Raw genomic sequence first — 19117 nt, 5'->3', positions numbered from 1 at the left:
CATACGGGAACTCGTCACCTCTAAACATATTGGCACAGACGCCGTTTTTGTCAGCATCTGCATGTGTTTTGCGTCGAGTTCCCTTAGATCTAGGTCTAACAAAAGGCTTGATACGGCGTTGGTATCTAATAATAATGCAATCAGTGCGTGTTAGTTTCATGAGTTGGTACAATTGCAAAGTACAAATACATGAAAAAAAGTGCTTTTAAGACTTACTCAAAGTTTAATTATTTTAAAAATAATTTGTTTCAGAACATTTCCAACAAAAGGCAGAAAAGCTTTAATTGCTGTGCAGTGGTAGTTCTTTCTATACATACTTAGCATCCAGGTGGGGCTGCACACTGGTGCATGACCTGTAAAGCGCTTTGAGTGGAGTGTCCAGAAAAGCGCTATATAAGTGTAAGCAATTATCATTATACTTGGACAATGATTTTGTGTGTCTTATTGTCGTGGACAATGTGCTGTTGTCAATATTTCTGTCCTTGCTGTGTTAGACAGGATAAGCAGCTATATGCTCCAAGTGGCTCCGCCGTCCTTTTCCGTGAAACGCTACACGTCTTTCTGCAAGGATCGCTAGAGAAGGTTACATTCCCACTCGACCCCAGAGTTGACAATGGGCGGGCTGGCTGGCCTCTTGAATAGGGGTTCCTGCATAATTCATGCCAGGTCCCTTCAGTGTCCCATTTCTCTATTGATCTATTGATCACCTGTCAGGAGGTGACCTCGGATGACTGACTTACACCCCTCCCCCCCTCTTCCTCATGCACGGTCAGGACTGGACTCAGCCTTCAGCCCCTCTCAACCTCTCTTTTATAAAGGGTGTCATATATTTTTACTGGCTCGTAATAACAAGGCTTTTGTTTTGATAGGACTGTAAAACTGAGAGGCCTAGTCGAGGCAGATCCCCAGCCTCGCTTTGTCTGGTAACCCGGCGCACCAAGCTCCTTGACTCCCACACCGTCCCAGCCTATAGTGAGGTGTCATTTCTGCACAGGCCCCCACTCACATTACATTACTAAGGAATTTTATTTTTGAACAAGCGCGTAGGTGATTTGTTTCGTATTGAAAAACAGCTGTGAACTCTGCTGCAAGTGCAATATAGCAAATAAATCATTTTTTTGTAAATCAGATTAATCTAACTGTGCTCTACAAGCAGAAGGTTCTAGATAAGGCCATCATATGTGAGACAACCCCTCCTGTGTGAATTTATACTACTCTCATGGGAGAGGCCTCTCTTAAAAATTGCTAAATTATTCTCTTATTTCCTGCAATATTGTTTGTCCTATCCTCTTTGTTCATGATGCTTGATGTTTTTTTTTGTGTTGTTGTACTGTAGTGTTCAACTCTACGCAAAACAATTTTCCCATAGGGGATAATACAGTTTAAATTGAATCTCATGAAAATGGCTACTGAGAGTGGAAAGTGACTTAATGCCCTAATGCTCACGGCCCTGTCCTAAATGTAACATTGTTTATTTTATTTTGTCTACTACCCTGTGCTGGCTCTGTGGAATGTTTTACAGTATATAGATCTAAACAGAAATCAAGAAAAATTCGTATGAATTTGGGAGTCTAGGTAGGTTTCCATATGCAAAGACGTGTGGTCTGAAAAACTATTACATTTTAATAATTCTTGAGTAAATATCATATAAATATAGTTTAGTTGATGAAAGTTCAGCCTGTTTTATACAAATAATTGTAACAATTATATTATTAATTCTATTAACAACTATCTCTTACAGGGTAAGAAACAGCAAAACATAAAAAAGTAAAAATATTCCCAAAGGACACCCATTTTATTTTAATGAATTATTACAAACCAGTTACTGTAGTTAATGAGGTAGTAAAAAAGTTAGTTATCAATTTTTTTATATTAATAAACATATCACCAAAGGGGAAATCATTAAAGGAGAACTAATAGAAAATAATAATAAACTTTATTTTATATAGCGCCTTTAAAGGTGGCTTCTCAATGTGCTTGAGTAAGACTTTTTTAAAGATCTTTATCTGAATACATCAAATCAAGATTATCATCTAAACTTTTCAGAGCGTAATGATCATGGAAAACTTTTATTTATCCACTCAAAGGCATATAGCACTCTCAGCTAATAAAATAATGTAAACATGATTGAAACAGAACAATATGTATTCCTCTTGTAGTAGGTATATCCAGAGTTTACTATTATTTAAATTGTTTGGAAATTTCTGCAAAGTCTAATCAACACGGCCCCCTAAATCAGCAGCCGAATACATTCTCTATGCACAGAGTCTGGAAATCCACGCGCCTTGTTAATCTGAGGGATCTGTGCGTTTCGCAGGAGTTTGCCCATTCCGGACTGCTTAATGCCTACTGCACAGCCTTCAGCTCAAGTCTCCAGGTTACTCCTTCCTTCTCTGGGATCAGGTTGGAGCTGAATGATTCCCAGCGCCGCTTGGCTGGGCTTCTTCCTCATTGCCACCCTGTGGAAACCCTTCCTGTTCAGTCTCCTCCTGATGGTCGAGGCGTGGACTCGGATGTCCGCCGCAGCCAGTAAGGCCTGCAGATCCCTGGATGTCACTCTGGGGTTCTTTGTGACCTCCTGCATGATCTTCCGGGTTGTTCTCGGGGAGATCTTGGTGGGACGGCCGGTCCTGGGCAGAGTCTCTGTAGTCTTGAATATTTTCCATTTCTTGAGGATTTGCCTGACAGTGGATCTATGGAGCTGCAGCTCTTTGGAGATGGTTTTGTATCCCTTTCCAGCCCGATGAGCATCAACTACTCTTTTTCTGAGGTCCTCTGAAGTCTCTTTTGATCGTGGCATGATGGCATACCAGCCTGTATGGTGAAGAACAAACTCACAAAGTTTCTGACCGTTATACAGGACAAGGCTGCCCCAACTCTGTCCTCATTTACTTGTCACCTAATTATTTAACTGCCTGATTCTAATTAGCACCTTAATTGTGCTAAGTAAGCTAACTTACTACTTATTATTTCACATACACCAATTCCTAATTGTTCATTTTATGTTTCTACTTCTTACACCACTGTGTCTTCAAAAAATTGAATCAGTAAATATAAACCCCTTTTGGTAACATGAGAAGAGACTGGTCTCGATTAAACAGGGGTATCATGGGAACTCCCATAATTATAGCAGGGCTCACAAACTTCTTCTCTGCAACGTATAGGCTTACAGCTGGCACAGCGGTTCAGAGGTCAGCATTGCTGCTTTGTAGCACTGTGGCCCTGGGTTCAATTCCAGACCTGGGGAGCTGTCTGTGTGGAGTCTGCATGTTCTCCTGTGTTTGTGTGGGTTTCCTCTGGGTGCCCTGGTTTCCTCCAGCAGTGCAAAGACATACTGGTGGGTTAAATGGTGTCTGGTCCAATCGCAAGTGTGTGTCTGACAGGGTGAAACAGTGGGGATTCTTGGGGACACGCTCTGATGGCCATCGGGCTGCTGGGATTCGCGAGCTACGTCACTGCAAACCTGCTCACTTCTGAGCTTTCTGTCACTTTCCCTGTGTCTCGGCCAAAGTTAGACATTGCATGTCTGTAAAAAACTGGTTAAGTTCAAAAACACTTTTTATACGCGAAAAACGGGTGTTTTTTCTTCATCGTGATCAGCTTAGAATCTTTGTCTACGCTGTAAGTTCTTTACTCTTTAATTAAACGTTTAAAGTAGGATTTCATAGACGCCACACGCGTTCCGTACAGGAAGAGATCCCATGGGACCCCCTCCCCGTGGTGAGAAGCAGATCCGCAGGACTCCCCCCCAATCAGGGGCTGAGAAAATAGCGCCCCGCCCACTGCGCTCCTGCGAGAGTCGACGCGCGACAGGCGCTTATCGCCCCTTTTCCCTGCCGACTGCTGGCCCCTGCAGACCACACCTATACAGAACAGGAGATCCATCTGTTTTTGTCTAGATTCCGCATCCCGACGCCCGCCCTCTCCTTACCTTCCTCGCCCGCCGCTGCGGTGTGTCTGCGGGTCTCCGCGCCGCGCAGCCAGCATTTATACCGGCCCGCGTTGCCGTGGAAACGCCGCACGTCACTGCTCGCCTGCTGAACTGGGGGAGTTGGCGACCGGGGGCTGCAACACCTATCATATTATTTGCCTCTAAAATAGCATGTCTTATTAATAGGTGTGCGGCTGTTCCCCTGTGCAGGAGCCACACCGGCGACCCGTCCGACACCGGACACGACCCTGAAGCGCCTTCTGCGCCAGGAAAGACGTTTACTTACCATTGTTTGTCAAATTCTGAGAACGTCTTAAGCAGTTTGTTTTAATAAAGTTCAATACAAACTCGTAATTCTCAATATAGCATAAGGTCTTGGTAACATTTTCTTTTTAGTTGATCTATAATGATTTGCTGCATATTTGCCGACACCGACGATTCACGAAGCTGGCTACGTGTGCAGAAGACGACTGTCCTCGGCTGTTCCCCGTGAGTGAGCTGCACACATGCAGAAAGGACTGTCGCAACTGTCAAGTCAGACTTCCGCAAGTAGATTGATGAAGATTGCTTAGAGATTCACAATTTCCCACTGCTCAACAACAAGCAATATCTGTGGCTCAGTGATTACTACCAGAGAAATACTGCAGAAGAAAGAACCTCAATTTGTATCACACTTTATTGTGGTTTATTTCAGTCTAAGAGTGATGGAAGTCATATTTGGCTTTGTGAATGAAAGAGTTAAACTGTGCAAAAGATCCATACATCCATTTTCCAGCCACTTCATCCAAATTCAGGGCTGTGGGGGAGCTGGAGTCTATCCCAAAACTAAGTCTGCTGCTGGAAGAGGTGTTAGTGGGGCCAGCAGGGGGCGCTCTCCCTGTAGTCTATGTGGGGCCTAATGCCCCAGTATAGCGACAGGGACACTGACTGTAAAAAGGCGCCGTCCTTTGAAAGAGACATAAAACTGAGGTCCTGACTCTCTGTGGTCATTAAAAAAAAATCCCAGGGCACTTCTCAAAAAGAGTAGGGGTGTAACTCTGGCGTCCTGGCTAAATTTCTCATTGGCCCTTACCAGTCATGGCCTCCTAATAACCCCCCTCTCTGAACTGGCTTCATCACTCTGCTCTCCTCCCCACTGAGAGCTGGTGTGTGGGGAGAGTACTGGTCCATCATCCAGGTGGGGCTGCACACTGGTGGTGGTGGAGGGGATCCCCATTACCTGTAAAGTGCTTTGAGTGGAGTGTCCAGAAAAGAGCTATATAAGTGTAAGCAATTATTATTATTATTATTCATTATTATTATTAAATAAAGAGGGCAGCAAAGTCACGGAGATTAAATTCATGACTCCAGGGGGAGGGAGAAATAGTTTTCCTAAGGCTAGATAAATAATTTTCTAAGAACTCATTTCATCTAAAGGCAAAATAATCTAATCCAGTCACACGAAAGTGTAAGAAAACAGATGGGAATTAAGAGACCATCTGTTGCCTTACAAGTTAACATTTCCTTTAAGTAAAAATACAATACAGAGGTCAGGGCAACATTATTGATTAATAAGGATAGTTAATACAACATTAAGAGAGGCAAACATTTTTTCTAGGAAATATACTAATAACATAACTGAATAAATAATGAACAACATAAAAAGAGACATTGGAAAAAAACTTGAATAATTTATTTCTAAACAACTAGCACTAATCTACGGATTGTTATTCAAAAATCTATTTAATAAATGGCACACTGAAAAGGGTCATCGGTTAAATTGCTCTCTGCCTGACCTCTTACATCCCCATGAATTAAACACCCCATAAAACTTTTTATTGACAGCGGTCGCCTTCCGCACACACTCTGCCTCCATATCAAAGTCTCAAGTGTTGCACTTTGGTGAACGCAGAGCAGCAGCATAGAAAGGCAGAGTAAAATCAAGGCACAGCAGAGAGAGCAGTGATGAAGCAAATCCCGGTGACAAATTAAAACCCAATGTCCCAGAAGCTGCCCAGCACATTTACTGGTAAACTCTGCCAGGACGGTGTGCCCTCTTGTCCTGTTGCTAAGAGACTGTGTGAGCTGTGGGTGCTTGGGTCTACACTACTCATCAGGAGCACTGAGAATGAAGGCCTGCCACATTTCTGATTTAGTGGGAACGTTTATAATGAGCTCAGCGTTGGGAATGTCCTTGGAGCGTGATCTGAGGGTGAAGAGCTGTGTGTGTAAGCCTGTGGCCAGTCACAGAGGTGCGTCTCGCTGCCGAGGGGAGGTGGAACAGCAGGGGGCGGTGTGGGGCAGCGCTGTGGTGGGAGGAGGCCTGAGCCCGCTGAGTCTTTCTTTAGTAGTACAGCTCCTGGTCCCACCAGCCTGAAGGAGAAGAGATGGAGTTCATTATTTTCTTCATCTGCTTGCAGTTCAGTGTACTTTTATAGTATTCCTATAACTAAATTATCCGTATGATATTTGCTCTCATATTACATTTTTATCTAAATGTACTTTTGCAGCTATAATCTTTCAAACCATTAAGCCCTCCACATGGACTTTGGTACCAGAGGAAGAGAGCTGTAGATTGTGTCAGTACTTGTGCATAGTCTGAAATACACACTTTAATGAAGGATGTCTGGATAGGCACTTAATCAAATAAAAGTTGATGAGATTCATCTGGTTTTTGTTCTGAGCTACCCACTGTGCTCACAGCAGAGCCAGTGTCAATGAGAGGAATGATGCAGCTCTTGCTGGACACTCGTAGGCACCTTGTTGGCCACAAGGGGGCAGCTCTGTTGCTTGCAAAGGTTCTTGGGAAGTCCCAGTCATGTTCGAGTAATGGTGTAGCCTAAACCCCTGGACTACATGACGCAACGTGCAAGTCTGCCAGCCGACAGGCCAAGGAACTCGCCGGCCTGCCACCTGTAAGAACCACAGCAGTCCTGCAGCGCCAGAAGGGCCCGAAGGCGGAGGGCGTGTACTTACTCCCAGGATGCCTCCGCACTCCCAGCTTCCTGATCTCATCGTACACAAAGATGAGGATTCCATAGGGCAGTGGGACAAACCACCACTGCACTCTGCGCGGGGGGGGGATGCAAGGAAGAAACCATGGTTAGAGAGCATGGGAGGGACCCTCTCGGATACTGAGTGAGGCTGGTATGTGCCGCCGTGAGCGCCGGTCACGCCAAGCGGACAGGGACTCACCGGATGGGCATGAAGTTGAAGATGTTGGGCATCCCCGGGCAGTAGCATAGCAGGTTGCCCAGACATAGCTGGAAGACGATGGCAGACACCAGCACCTTGTTCCTGAGAGAAGAATCAACACGCACATCATCAGTGACAGGGGCCCCATCCACGGCTTCCCAGACCCCTCTCCCCACCCATGGCCCATTTCCAGTCCTCAATCCTTTGCTGTTCATTTTCTGTTCATCGTATGTATATGATCAAAATACAAACGTACATGAATAGTCATGCACTTCTGCCTCACAGCACTTGGGTCCTGGGTTCAGTTTCTGGGGTGCTGTCTGTGTGGAGTCTGTATGTTCTCCCTGTGTTCACATGGGTATCCTCCAGGTGCCCCGGTTTCCTCCCACAGTCCAAAGACATGCTGGTGGGTTAACCGGTTTCTGGAAACACTGGCCCTGGTGTGAGTTTGTGTCTGTTTGCCCTGTGAGGGACTGGTGTCCTGTCCAGGGCGTATCCTGCCTTATGCCTGTTGCTTGCTAGGATAGGCTGTGCTGGAAGAAGTGGTCAGAAAGTGGGTGGATGAAGAGTCATTTCAGGATGTAACCTTACTATCCAGAGGCATTTACACAGAGACTGTGGGAGTCTCACTGCCAAGAGGAGATTCAATTTGTTGTCTTGTGTGAAACAAGGGGGCACACAGAGGTTCCCTCACTTACTAAAGGGGTTCACACAGGGAGTAAGCAGGGGGTTTGAACTCCTGACGAGTCTGCTATTGCACTGGTTTAAAGCAGCATCTGGGGGTCCGCGTGTCTCAAAGATGTAAGACAAGTGGACAGAGTGAGCTGCAGACTCAGTGGATCGAGACTTTAGTAGCTGGAGACACAATTCCTGGTGGCTTCGTCAGCTTTCTCTTCCCGGATGTTACAGGGCCGAAAGTGTCCCAGGGGTGAGAGAAGGAGGGGCGCCCCCCCCCAGCGACCAGGGCAAAAACATTCCAGCTCATCCCTGCTGGCCCAGAGCACCAGGCCTGACCTGCACCAGTGTGTGGTGCCTGTGGCGTTCCGGGGACCCCACCTGAAGAAGCCCTGCTGGAATACAGACAGGCGGCGGGTCTTCCGGATGAGCACATCGGAGATCTGGCAGATCTCGATGCTGACGAAGAAGACGGTGTAGCAGGTGTACTCCTGATAGAGACGCTGGCTGAAGGTCTGGGTCAGGGAGAGGGGAGACAGAGGTTAACACACTCCCAGCTGGCTCGGTACACTCCCGTCTTTATCGTCCGCCTCACCTCCATGTCCAGCACAGTGTTCACAAAATAGCACTGATGGTGTTCCTGCAGGCTCCGCTTTGTGCTCGGTATTGTGCCGGTGCACATTTGCTAGTTTTAACACTGGACACTAGCAAGTCAGCAATACCCCCATCCATCCTAACACCCAGCCAACACGGCTCAGACTGAAAGAAGCACGAATACATGTTCCCCTGGTTTCTGAACAGGGGCTTTCACTTGCTAAATACTTCTGTGAAGATACTGACCCTCTGTGAGAGGTGATGGATGACTTCACAATGTAGCCCCCAACCTGTTTACTCCCCTTTTCATTTTTTTTGGAGCCCAACCCGCTTCAGAAATTGTTCCACGGAGCATTGCGAGATGCCCTTGTCTCCCCTGAGCCCCAGTGTGAGAGAAGCAGTATTCCCAGCCCTGCTGTCAGTGTCCCGGACAGTCACGGGACGTCCAGACTGTCCATCTCACCCATTCCTGTCCGTAGCTGTCCTGGAGATCCTGCAGGTGGGTGTTCTCCCAGTAGGAACGCAGCCCCACACACAGCAGGGGGTACCAGCCCTCCTGGGCCATGGCTGTGAAGTAATCTGTGAACCCAGCAAAGGACTGGATCGCACCTGGGAACGAGACAGGACAGCTCTCAACTTAGCAGACATATAGACATGGGACAGCACACAACACACACGGGTCTAGACAGACACACCCCTGCCCAGGACTTCAAATAGTGGGCAGCTCATACCGATCTAAAAACTGGGGGTGGTCACCCAGTTAAACAGACATTCAATGTGCTGATGAATAACAATGGACTAAACCATCTGGAAACAGGGAGAAGAGACAAGGACCCTGGGCCGTACCAATCTGGAAGTAGGAGTAAGCGGCCAGTGCTTCATTCACCAGCCGGTCTCGGCGGGGGTTTCGTGGCTTCAGGTGCATGATGTCACTCTCTGCCTTCTCATAGGCCAAGGATACAGAGGGGAACTGTGGGAAACAGGAGGACCGAAGTGAGACACCCAAATGAGACAGAAGGGAGGGTTTGTGTGGGACAGGCAGAGATGATGGGGGTGAGGAGAAAGAGGACAGTCTTGTCCTGAACGAGGTGTCCTACACAATCCTCGGAGAGGGTTTCGGACAAGAGAGGTGACGGATAGATCCGTACAGATTTACAACACTGATGACCAGCTGAAAGCACAGATAAGGGCAGAGAGACTCACAATGTCGGTGGCCAACTCAATGAAGAGGATGGTGATGCAGCCCAGAGGAAGGGGCACGCTGACAGTGATGTAGATCAGGTAAGGTGTCAGCTCAGGGATGTTCTTCGTCAAGGTATAGGCGATGGACTTCTTCAGATTGTCAAAGATCAGCCGGCCTGACACAGCAAGGTGGAGGGAGGATAGAGACAGGTAAGTCCAGGTGCCCCGAGGGGCTGAGGGGATGCTACAGTGGATTAAGTTTGCGGTGAGAGACAAGCAGCGTGAGAGGATGGCAGGTTCCAAGATAGGAGGTCTTGTCAGAACTACATTTCCCAGAACTCTTAAGGGGAATGACCTACATCCCACATTGCCTGACTTGGAGGAGATCATGTGATTGGATGACAGCAGGAGTGAGGTCATTCTGTCACAGCTTTCTGGGTAATGTAGTTCAGACGAGCATCAGCCATCTTATCTGAACCTGCCATCATCTCACAATAGAAAGTTAGTAGACTTTGGGCTTTGTTTTGTTTATAGCTGAATCCATATTCATATTTCACTGTTTATTTCTTGCTGGGCTTTTCTCCCATTCCTTTACTTCCCCCCTCCCCCTGTATCCTACCCTGCTCCACTCCAGTGACGATGGAGGCAAAGTTGTCGTCCAGTAGGATCATATCAGCTGCGTTCTTGGCCGCGTCCGACCCAGCGATCCCCATGGCAATCCCGATGTCGGCCTTCTTCAGAGCTGGGGAGTCGTTCACCCCATCCCCTGTCACAGCCACGATGGAGCCCTGTGTGCAGAGGAGACCGACAGAAACAGTGAAGTTTCATTTCAACAAGATCTGTATCTGCCTGGGTCCTGGAGGCTGGGAATCGCTAAGAGGTCCTGTAACCTCTATTTACTGCTCTGGAGATCCGAACAGCCCTTAACGAGCCGCGAGCTCCTCACCAGCCTCTGGCAGCTCTCCACGATGATGAGCTTCTGCTGGGGCGAGGTGCGGGCGAACACCATCTCCGGGTGCCAGCGCAGGGCGTCGTCCAGCTCCTCGCTGCTCATGTCCTTCAGCTGCCCGCCATTAATCACACAGGCGCGGGCGTCCCTGCGAGAGGGAGGAGACAGAGACGTGAACACAGACGCCATGGCTCAGAAGAGCCAGCCCCGGCGGTGCGGTGGCGCGTGGACGGACCTCCTGTTCACCTGCTCCACCGGGATGCGCAGCCGCTGGGCGATGTCCTCCACCGTCTCGCTGCCCTCCGAGATGATGCCCACGTTCGCCGCTATGGCCTTGGCCGTGATGGGGTGATCCCCCGTCACCATGACAACCTGCCCCCGCGGAGGGGAGAGAAGCAAAGGGTCAAGCGTCAAGGGTCACCCTGTTGTGAGTGACCTTTGACCCCAGATGGGCACAGTCCATCACATTAGAGTTGACCCTTGACCCCCAATAGGGTTTACGGTCGCGGTCCATCCTGCTGTCGGGAGGAGCTCAGTTACCCTGATCCCAGCTGTGCGGCACTTCATGACGGCGTCCGGCACCGTGGCGCGGGGAGGGTCGATCATGGAGATGAGTCCGGCGAAGCACAGCCCGCTGGTGGGGAAGTTCATCTCGTCCGTGTCGAAGCTGTAGCCCCGCGGGCACTCCTTCTCATTCAGGTACAGGTGGCAGAACCCTGGAGAGAGGGCAGTCAGAAAGTGTCCTCCAGAAATCTCCCTGGTGACCCCAACTCCTCTCCTTCTGTGACCCCAGCTCCTCCTCTCTCCCTGTGTGACCCCAAATCCTCTCTGTGCGTGAACCCAGCACCTCCTCCCCCAGTCTCTCACTCCCCCAGTGTCTCACACCCCCAGTGCCTGTCTCACCCAGTTTCTTATTCCTCCAGTGTCTCTCACCCCAGAGCCTCACTCCCCCATTGTTTCACTCTCTCACTCAGTGTCTGTCTCACTTCAGTGTCTCACTCTATCACTCCCTAGTGTCTGTCTCACCCCAGTGTCTCACTCCCCAGTGTCTGTCTCACCCAGCACCCTCTCGCCCAGTCCCCCCAGGTCCATGTAGGCGGTCTGAAAGGCCTCCCTCCACTGCTCGTCCAGCGGCAGCTCCTGGCCCTTGATGAGGATGGTGGCGCAGCGCTCCAGGATCCTCTCGGGGGCGCCCTTCATCACCAGCAGGTACCGCAGGTCCAGGGGGTCCTCCAGCTCGTGTATGGACAGCTGTGGGGAGGCACAGAGTCATCAGACTTGCCCACTAACGAAGCCCTTAATCACACATCTGTCACGATTGTTATCCTGTGAAAATATGAAACCTTGAGGAGCCTGATAAACTAAACCCCTGTAACAGTTTTAATGAACTCAATTGCTACTTCCATTAAGGGCTGAATTAAGAAATAAAGCTGGAATTAAACCAATAGATTTGAATGGGCTGGACCAGGACTGGGGTGTCCTGGGATACCCTCTCAAGCGGCTAGTAAACGGGATGAGATGAGTATGTAGGGTCTGGCCACTAGAGGGAGGCAGCTTGCAGGCACCTCAAAATTATCATAAAACACTCGGTCTGCCCTTGTGCAATACCATCCGTGTCCACAACTCGCAGACAGCCCTCTCCCCGTACCTGGAACTTGTTCGTGGAGTTGAACGGGATCTCGCAGATTTTCTTGAAGCGGTTTCTGTAGTCCATGATGTTGCCCACTGTGAGCTCTGTGAATTTCAGCAAGGCTGTCTCCGAGGCGTCCCCCACTACCCCCCTCTAAGCCAGAGGCAGAGAATGAGAGAGGTACAGGGAGAGGGTGAGAGAGAGAGGGAGAGTGTTAGTAATAAGAAAAGAGAAAGAGACATCGAATAACAATGTTTTTTGAGGATTAAATAACTGAGAGTAGCAATTACAGTAACACTCCTAAAAATCTAGGTTTTGCACTAATTCCATAACTCCTTTCACACCACAGCAGTGTGTAAAGATTCACCTCAGTGTGTAAAGGCTACTTCAGTTAAAGAATAATTCATTAATAAGTGTTTTTTAGCAAGATCAAGGCCACTCCAGATGTATTAATACAATGTGTATGGGCTCGCTCCGGTTGGTGACCAATACACTGTTTCGCTATTGATGGGCTCGAACCCGGCTCATCGCCAGGCTGGGGCGGCTCACCTTGGGGATGGGGACGGAGTCCTGGTTGGGCTTGAAGACGGCGCGGTTACACAGCCCGGCGACCCTGCTGAGGGAGCGCCACGTCTCCGAGGACTGGTCGAAGCTCTGGCCTGGGGAGACGCAGAGACATTCGCACGTGAGTCCACCCGGAGGAGAGGCGTGTCACCTCATTTCTGCTGCCAGCTTCGCTCTGTGAAACTTTCCCCGCTTCCTGTGAGCTTTAACAGCAGTACAGACCGAAGAATCGTTTCTCTACTGCACTCATACACTAAACACAAGGCACACAGGTCCTCAAACAGGAACAGAAGTTTTTAGCATCTGATTGTAGCTCAAAATCTGGTTTTGAAAGCCCACTGTGTTTCTATACGTTATCCATCCACCCATTTTCTATCTGCTTTATCCAGTACAGGGTCAAGGGGAGCTGGAGTCTATACCAGCAAGCAACAGGCACAAGGCAGGATACACCCTGGACAGGTTTCCAGAAACCAATTGACCCACCAGCATGTCTTTGGACTGTGGGAGGAAACTGGAGCACCTGAAGGATACCCATGTGAACACAGGGAGAACATACAGACTCCACACAGACAGCACCCCAGAATTGAACCCAGAGCCCCAGATCTGTGAGGCAGCGGTACTGACCACTACGCTGCCTTCAGTCATTTAAAAAGGTCCATAGGAGGCAGTGAGGTGTAAGAACTGGAGACCCAACAGAACCAGACCCTCCTGCACAGGGACTGGGCCTACAGCCTGCACCGTCTCTCACCAGACTGGTCCTCTGTGGTGTCGGCAGCATGAATGTGGTTGTCGAACCACAGGTGTGACACGGTCATGCGGTTCTGCGTCAGGGTGCCGGTCTTGTCGGAGCAGATGACCGAGGTGGAGCCCAGCGTCTCCACCGCCTCCAGGTTCTTCACGACACAGTTCTTACGGGCCAGACGCTTGGCTGTCAGGGACAGACACACCTGGGGGGAGAGGAGGAGAGGAGTCACAGTGAGGTGAGAAAGGAGGCTGACAGGCTAGTACTATAGCCCTATAGGATCCATAGAGTCCCTTCAGTAACGAATAACTCACAGTGACGGTGGCCAGCAGCCCTTCGGGGACGTATGCCACCACGATGGCCATGAAGAAGATCATAGCTTCCAGGAACTGGTAACCAATCACCATGGCGACCACGAAGAATGTGCCTCCGAAGAAGATGGCCAAGCCGGCGATGATGTCGACGAAGTGCTCGATCTCGATGGCGATGGGCGTCTTCTCGTTGCCCACGCCCGACGCCAAGCTGGCGATGCGGCCGATGATGGTGCGGTCGCCTGTGTTGATGATGATGCCCGTGGCCACACCTGCGAAGGAAAGGCGAGGTTGAACAGCAGGGCAAGCCCAAAACAATCCCACAATCCCCTTAACCCACTACCGCCCATCTGCCAGGCAGTCTCGCACTGGACGAGCCATCCACCTGGGATGAGATCCTCCTGGGAGCGTGGAAGTCTATGGGCTTCCCCCTGGTGGACAACCTGTCACAGGGGGCACTTTGGTAATGAGGGGCACTTTCCGATGATGGGGAGCTGTTCTTGAGGAGTGAGGAGTGGGGGTACATTCTGATGAGCAGCGTTTTGACATCTTGTTGCACCGCCTGTCAATACGGGAGCAAGACCTGCTCTCTGACATATTGAGGCGCTATGAGGCGGTCACTTGGGGGGTCTCTCTCCAGCGCCACTCTCTCGTTGTGGGCTCACCCTCCAGGCAGGTGGTGGAGAAGAAGGCGATGTTCCGGGTCTCCAGCGGGTTCTCGTGGGTGCACTCTGGGCTGCGGGTCTGGGGCTCCGACTCGCCCGTCAGGGAGGAGTTGTCGACCTTGCAGAGAAACCGTGAAACCGTTCAATTTTTTCATGACAGTTTCAGCCAGGTGCATTTCAGGGCTGAAGGGAACATCCTACACTGACAGGCTGGAGGAGCTGAAAGTCTTTATCCTTAAGACAGGAGACTAGGAGGTGACCTGGTCTAGGTTTTTAAAATTCTTCATGACTCAGACAAAGTCTACCCAGCAGCTTTCCTCAGGATGAACCAAGAAATACGAACCAGAGAGCACAAGTAGACACTACAGGGAAGTGCAGTTAAAACTGAGAAGTGGAGGCACAGAGAGTGGCAGGAGTGGGGAGCAGGCTGTCCAGCCAATTTGTAGAAGCCGATATCCTGGCTTCTCTCAAGACACAGCTGGATGAGACATTGGGAACAATTAGCTACGAAACTACCTGACAGGCTCCTCTCGTTTGTGACCTGTCTTCTCCCCCCCCGCCCTGGGGCCTCGCCCACGCTGTACCTTGCAGCCCTGCGAGGTGATGATGCGGATGTCGGCCGGCACCCTGTCGCCACCCTTGATCTCCACCAGGTCGCCCACCACCAGCTGGTTGGCATTGATCTGGTTCTTCTGCCCGTCCCGGATGACCATGGCTTGCTGGGAAAGGAGAGGCCGAGACAGCGTGAGATTGAAAGACCAGGAGGCGCATTTCTGAGGGTGTCTGGAGCGGCTCAACGGGTACAGTATTCCCCAGACAGCGGGACAGCAGAGTGCCCTTTGACCTGGCCAACACTCCCACAGTGCCCCAATCCTCCACCGTGTCCTCTCACCTGCGGCACGAGGTTCTTGAAGCTGGCGATGATATTCGTGCTCTTGAACTCCTGGTAGTAGCCGAAGCAGCCAGTGACGACCACGACGGCAATCAGGGTGATGGCCAGGTAGAGCTGTAGGGAAGAGAGGGAGAGAAGCCTAATGCAGACGGCCTGACATAGATGATCCAGGAAGGAGGGGAGGGAGAGAGAGAGGCCTGATCCAGGGAGGAGGACAGAAAGAAGGTGAGAGCAGAAATAGGTCAAGTGTTCTTGTGAAGATCCTGATTCTCACATCATCATCGCTGGTCAGGTTGCCCTGGGCACACAAGATCCCGAAGGCGATGAAACAGATCACCGCGGCAACCCACATCAGGCACTGCAGCCCCCCAGCCAGCTGTCGGGCAAACTTGACGTATTCTGGGGTCCCCTTTGGAGGTTTCAGCTCGTTAGGGCCATCACGTTCCAGAATCTGAGCAGCCAAGCTGCTGGACATCCCCTGAGAGAGAGGGGGGTTAATACAGACACACTGACTGGACACTCCAGTACATTAACACTGCACTGAGAGAGAGAGGGGTTCATACAGACACACTGACTGGACACTCCAGTACATGAACACTGCACTGAGACAGAGGGGTTAATACAGACACACTGACTGGACACTCCAGTACATTAACACTGCACTGAGAGAGAGAGGGGTTAATACAGACACACTGACTGGACACTCCAGTACATGAACACTGCACTGAGAGAGAGGGGTTAATACAGACACACTGACTGGACACTCCAGTACATTAACACTGCACTGAGAGAGAGGGGTTAATACAGACACACTGACTGGACACTCCAGTACATGAACACTGCACTGAGAGAGAGAGGGGTTCATACAGACACACTGACTGGACACTCCAGTACATTAACACTGCACTGAGAGAGGGGAAGACGGCTGTTTAGACAAGGGGACAGGCAGACAGGTGGGAGTACCTTGTTGACACTGGTGGTGTACTTCATCTCCAGCTCCTCTATGCTGATCTCATGATCGTCCTGTCGGCAGAGACACACAAAATCACCGCAAAAGCCCACAGGTACCCTCTGTGCCCACAGTGAGATGATGGGATCAGCCTCCCCCTCCTTCTTCTCTCCCTCCTCTCCCTCCACATGTGCCTCACTGTCGCAGGCAGATAGAAGTGTTTTTGGGGAGACATAGATGGTCAGGTCTCCCCCCACAATCTCACCCAGCTACATTTAGGGTTTTGTTTCATTGAAGAGATCTGATCGAGTTATATGCAACAAGGTGATCTATTCTAAAATGCTTCAAAGTTAAATTAAGTGCATTTTCATTACTTATGTTTCAGCTGTCAGTTTTTATCTTTCATTATCCAATCACAGTCTATAACTTCACAGGCTTCATTAGGATCAGTTTACAGCTCAGTACCCGCAATTAATTCATCATTAATCTGATTCAGGGTCAGGGGGAGCTGGAGTCTTCCCAGAAGCCAGTTAACCCACCAGCATGTCTTTAGACTCCGGGAGGAACCCCATGTGAACACGGGGAGACCATACAGACTCCACACAGACGGCACTCCAGGAATTGAACCCAGGGCCCTGTGCCATAATACCCACTATAGAAACTGAAATAGAAGAATCGGAGAGTCAGAGGGGTGAGGTTACAGACTCCGCAGGACCAGCCCCTGCTCTCCCCTGCCCTGACTCACAATGTCCATCTCTCTCTTCATGCTCTCCAGCTTCTCCTTCTTCTTTATCTTCTTCTTCTTGATCTTGGCCTCCATGTCTCCGTTCCCCGTCCGCTCCATCTCCACGAACACCTCGTACGAGTCCTGGGGGGCAGAGACAGACACGGTCAGGGGGGCTCTCGACAGGAACACAGGTCCCCCTGAAGCAGACACTGAAACCCCTCTGTCCACCACACCGCCCCCCCCCTCTGTGATACACTCGGGGTCACTGCCATCTGCAGACCAAACATGACGGCAGCTGTGAAGGCCTGCCTGCTGAAAACAGTGCTGGGGTTCCTGCCAGGGTGACCCCGTATCTGACCCTGCCCTTTGGCTCTGATTGTACCCCTAGGGGGAGCTGTTCAGCTGCACCGAGCTCTGAGCTCCATGCATGTGACATCTCTGTACACAGGTCATTCCTGAAGCACACCACTGCCTGCTTCATGACCCAGCCTGAGGCGATGGAAAGACCGGACTATTATTATTAATTATTATTATTATTATTATTATTATTATTATTCATGCAGCTTTCAGGCATTCAAACAGAGGGGGTGAAAACATCTCAAGAATGTATCTGGGTTTTGTTTCACATCATGTGAGAGAAACTGCAGTGTGTCATACTATATTGCACTTAATTGTCTTGTTCTGTACATTGTACTATATTATAGTGTACTGAATACTTTACTACATTTCATTTTCATTACAAAACCAGAAAACACTGAACTGCATGCTGAAAACACCTTAAAGAGTAGATGAGACACCAGTGTAATTGTATTTATTTATCATTCATAAAAAGCCCTTGTTACTCTAGTGACCAGGCGAGCCAGTGTCTGACTCTCCCCTTGTACTCTGCGAGGTGTGTTGTGTAAAATCTCTTTCCAGTGGCTGCAGCAGTGCTCTGTGATTCTCTCCATTCATCCACACGTTCCTAACAGCAGAACACAACTGCCCTTCAAAAGAAAGCTTTTGCCAGGGAAAATTCTTGTTACGTGCCAGCCTTGCTAACTTTAGATTATTATGGCATCATTGTGGTTACTAAAGCAAACATGCTAAAACAAGATAAAATTATGAGAAAAAACACTCAACCACTGAAATAGACATCTGTGAGTCTCACACAAAAATCACAAATTCAGGGAGAGACCCCTGGCAGCCGGAATGTCCTACCGTTTTACTCATGGTCGCTCCAGAATGGGCCCAATCCCAGTCCACTAGCAAAAGTCACTCCTCTCCAGCTGAGACAGAGCTCTTCCACAGAAATCCTTGACGATTCCCACCGAGCGTGTCCGATCCGGGCGCACGCCCCGTCTGTGCCTGTCCCTGCTTCAGAAAACAGGACGCGGATCCCGGGACTAGTTTATATATCTCAGCCATCTCCCTCCTCCCCTCCCTCTCCTCGGAGTCCCAATGTCACAGAGGACGGGGCTGTGTACCTGCTCGGGGCTGAGAGAACAGCCTTTGTGTAGCTAATACTCTGTCCTTATCAGGTCAGGATTAAAAGGTTTTTCGTCTGTTTGTTGAAGTTTTTTTCAAGTGTGTCTTTGTGTCATTGAGTGACCTTAAGCCACAAACTGTTAAACGACAAGGCTGGGTCTCCTCTGAGCTCCTTTTCACCTCCTGCAGCACAGCATGGAAAAACAGTGAAGCAAAGCAGGGTGAGTACGTGGTAAAAGCAGAGCAACTCACAGTGAAGTCGTGGTAAAGCAAAGTGTGCTGAAGTAAAGCCCTCCGACATCACGGAAAAGCAGTAAATCATAATGAGACCATTGTAAAAACACAGTTACACAGTACAGTAAAGCCCAGTGAGATCAGGGTAACAGCACAGATGAATACTTCGAAAATAATTTTCCCATCTTCTTATTCTTAAAACCCAGCACACAGAAATTCAGTTATCTGCTTGGAATGTATTTTAAAATGTGTGTTCAGTTTTTGCAAAGTTTTTAAATTGTTATTATAAGCCTGTTTTGAAACAGCCCTCCTTCAGCTGTGTGCCTGAAAACCAGCTGAGCCTCTTACCTGGTTAACAGTTGCAATGCAGGTGGAACGTGTTTGACCCGGACAAGGAGAGGATGATAAAGGGCTCGGTTCTGATGCTGGTG

At 49.5% G+C, this 19117-nt stretch overlaps 1 protein-coding gene and 1 long non-coding RNA gene across 2 annotated transcripts; both read right to left on the bottom strand.

Moving 5' to 3' along the window:
* Positions 1-1776: 1776 nt before the first annotated feature.
* Positions 1777-4209, bottom strand: LOC148640418 (uncharacterized). Its single transcript, XR_015930610.1, has 2 exons — positions 3932-4209; positions 1777-2814 (listed from the first exon to the last, which is right to left on the bottom strand). It is a non-coding gene; the product is annotated as an uncharacterized LOC148640418 (long non-coding RNA).
* A 380-nt stretch (positions 4210-4589) lies between these two features.
* On the bottom strand, positions 4590-18359 carry LOC148640417 (potassium-transporting ATPase alpha chain 1). The gene is made up of 23 exons (XM_088620838.1): positions 18186-18359; positions 17004-17126; positions 16273-16332; positions 15584-15787; positions 15310-15423; positions 15002-15136; positions 14418-14535; positions 13756-14024; positions 13448-13646; positions 12685-12794; positions 12154-12288; positions 11564-11756; positions 11046-11221; positions 10741-10877; positions 10503-10653; positions 10176-10344; positions 9578-9732; positions 9221-9344; positions 8838-8983; positions 8162-8295; positions 7106-7207; positions 6887-6978; positions 4590-6283 (listed from the first exon to the last, which is right to left on the bottom strand). Exons 1-23 carry the CDS (start codon positions 18195-18197, stop codon positions 6255-6257), a joined length of 3087 nt encoding a protein of 1028 aa, XP_088476964.1. The 5' UTR covers positions 18198-18359; the 3' UTR covers positions 4590-6254.
* Between the last annotated feature and the right edge of the window lie 758 nt (positions 18360-19117).

This window comes from Lepisosteus platostomus, chromosome 26, assembly GCF_059453375.1.
Source record: "Lepisosteus platostomus isolate fLepPlt1 chromosome 26, fLepPlt1.hap1, whole genome shotgun sequence".
NCBI lineage: Eukaryota > Metazoa > Chordata > Actinopteri > Semionotiformes > Lepisosteidae > Lepisosteus > Lepisosteus platostomus.
This window is presented reverse-complemented; position numbering and strand designations above follow the sequence as displayed.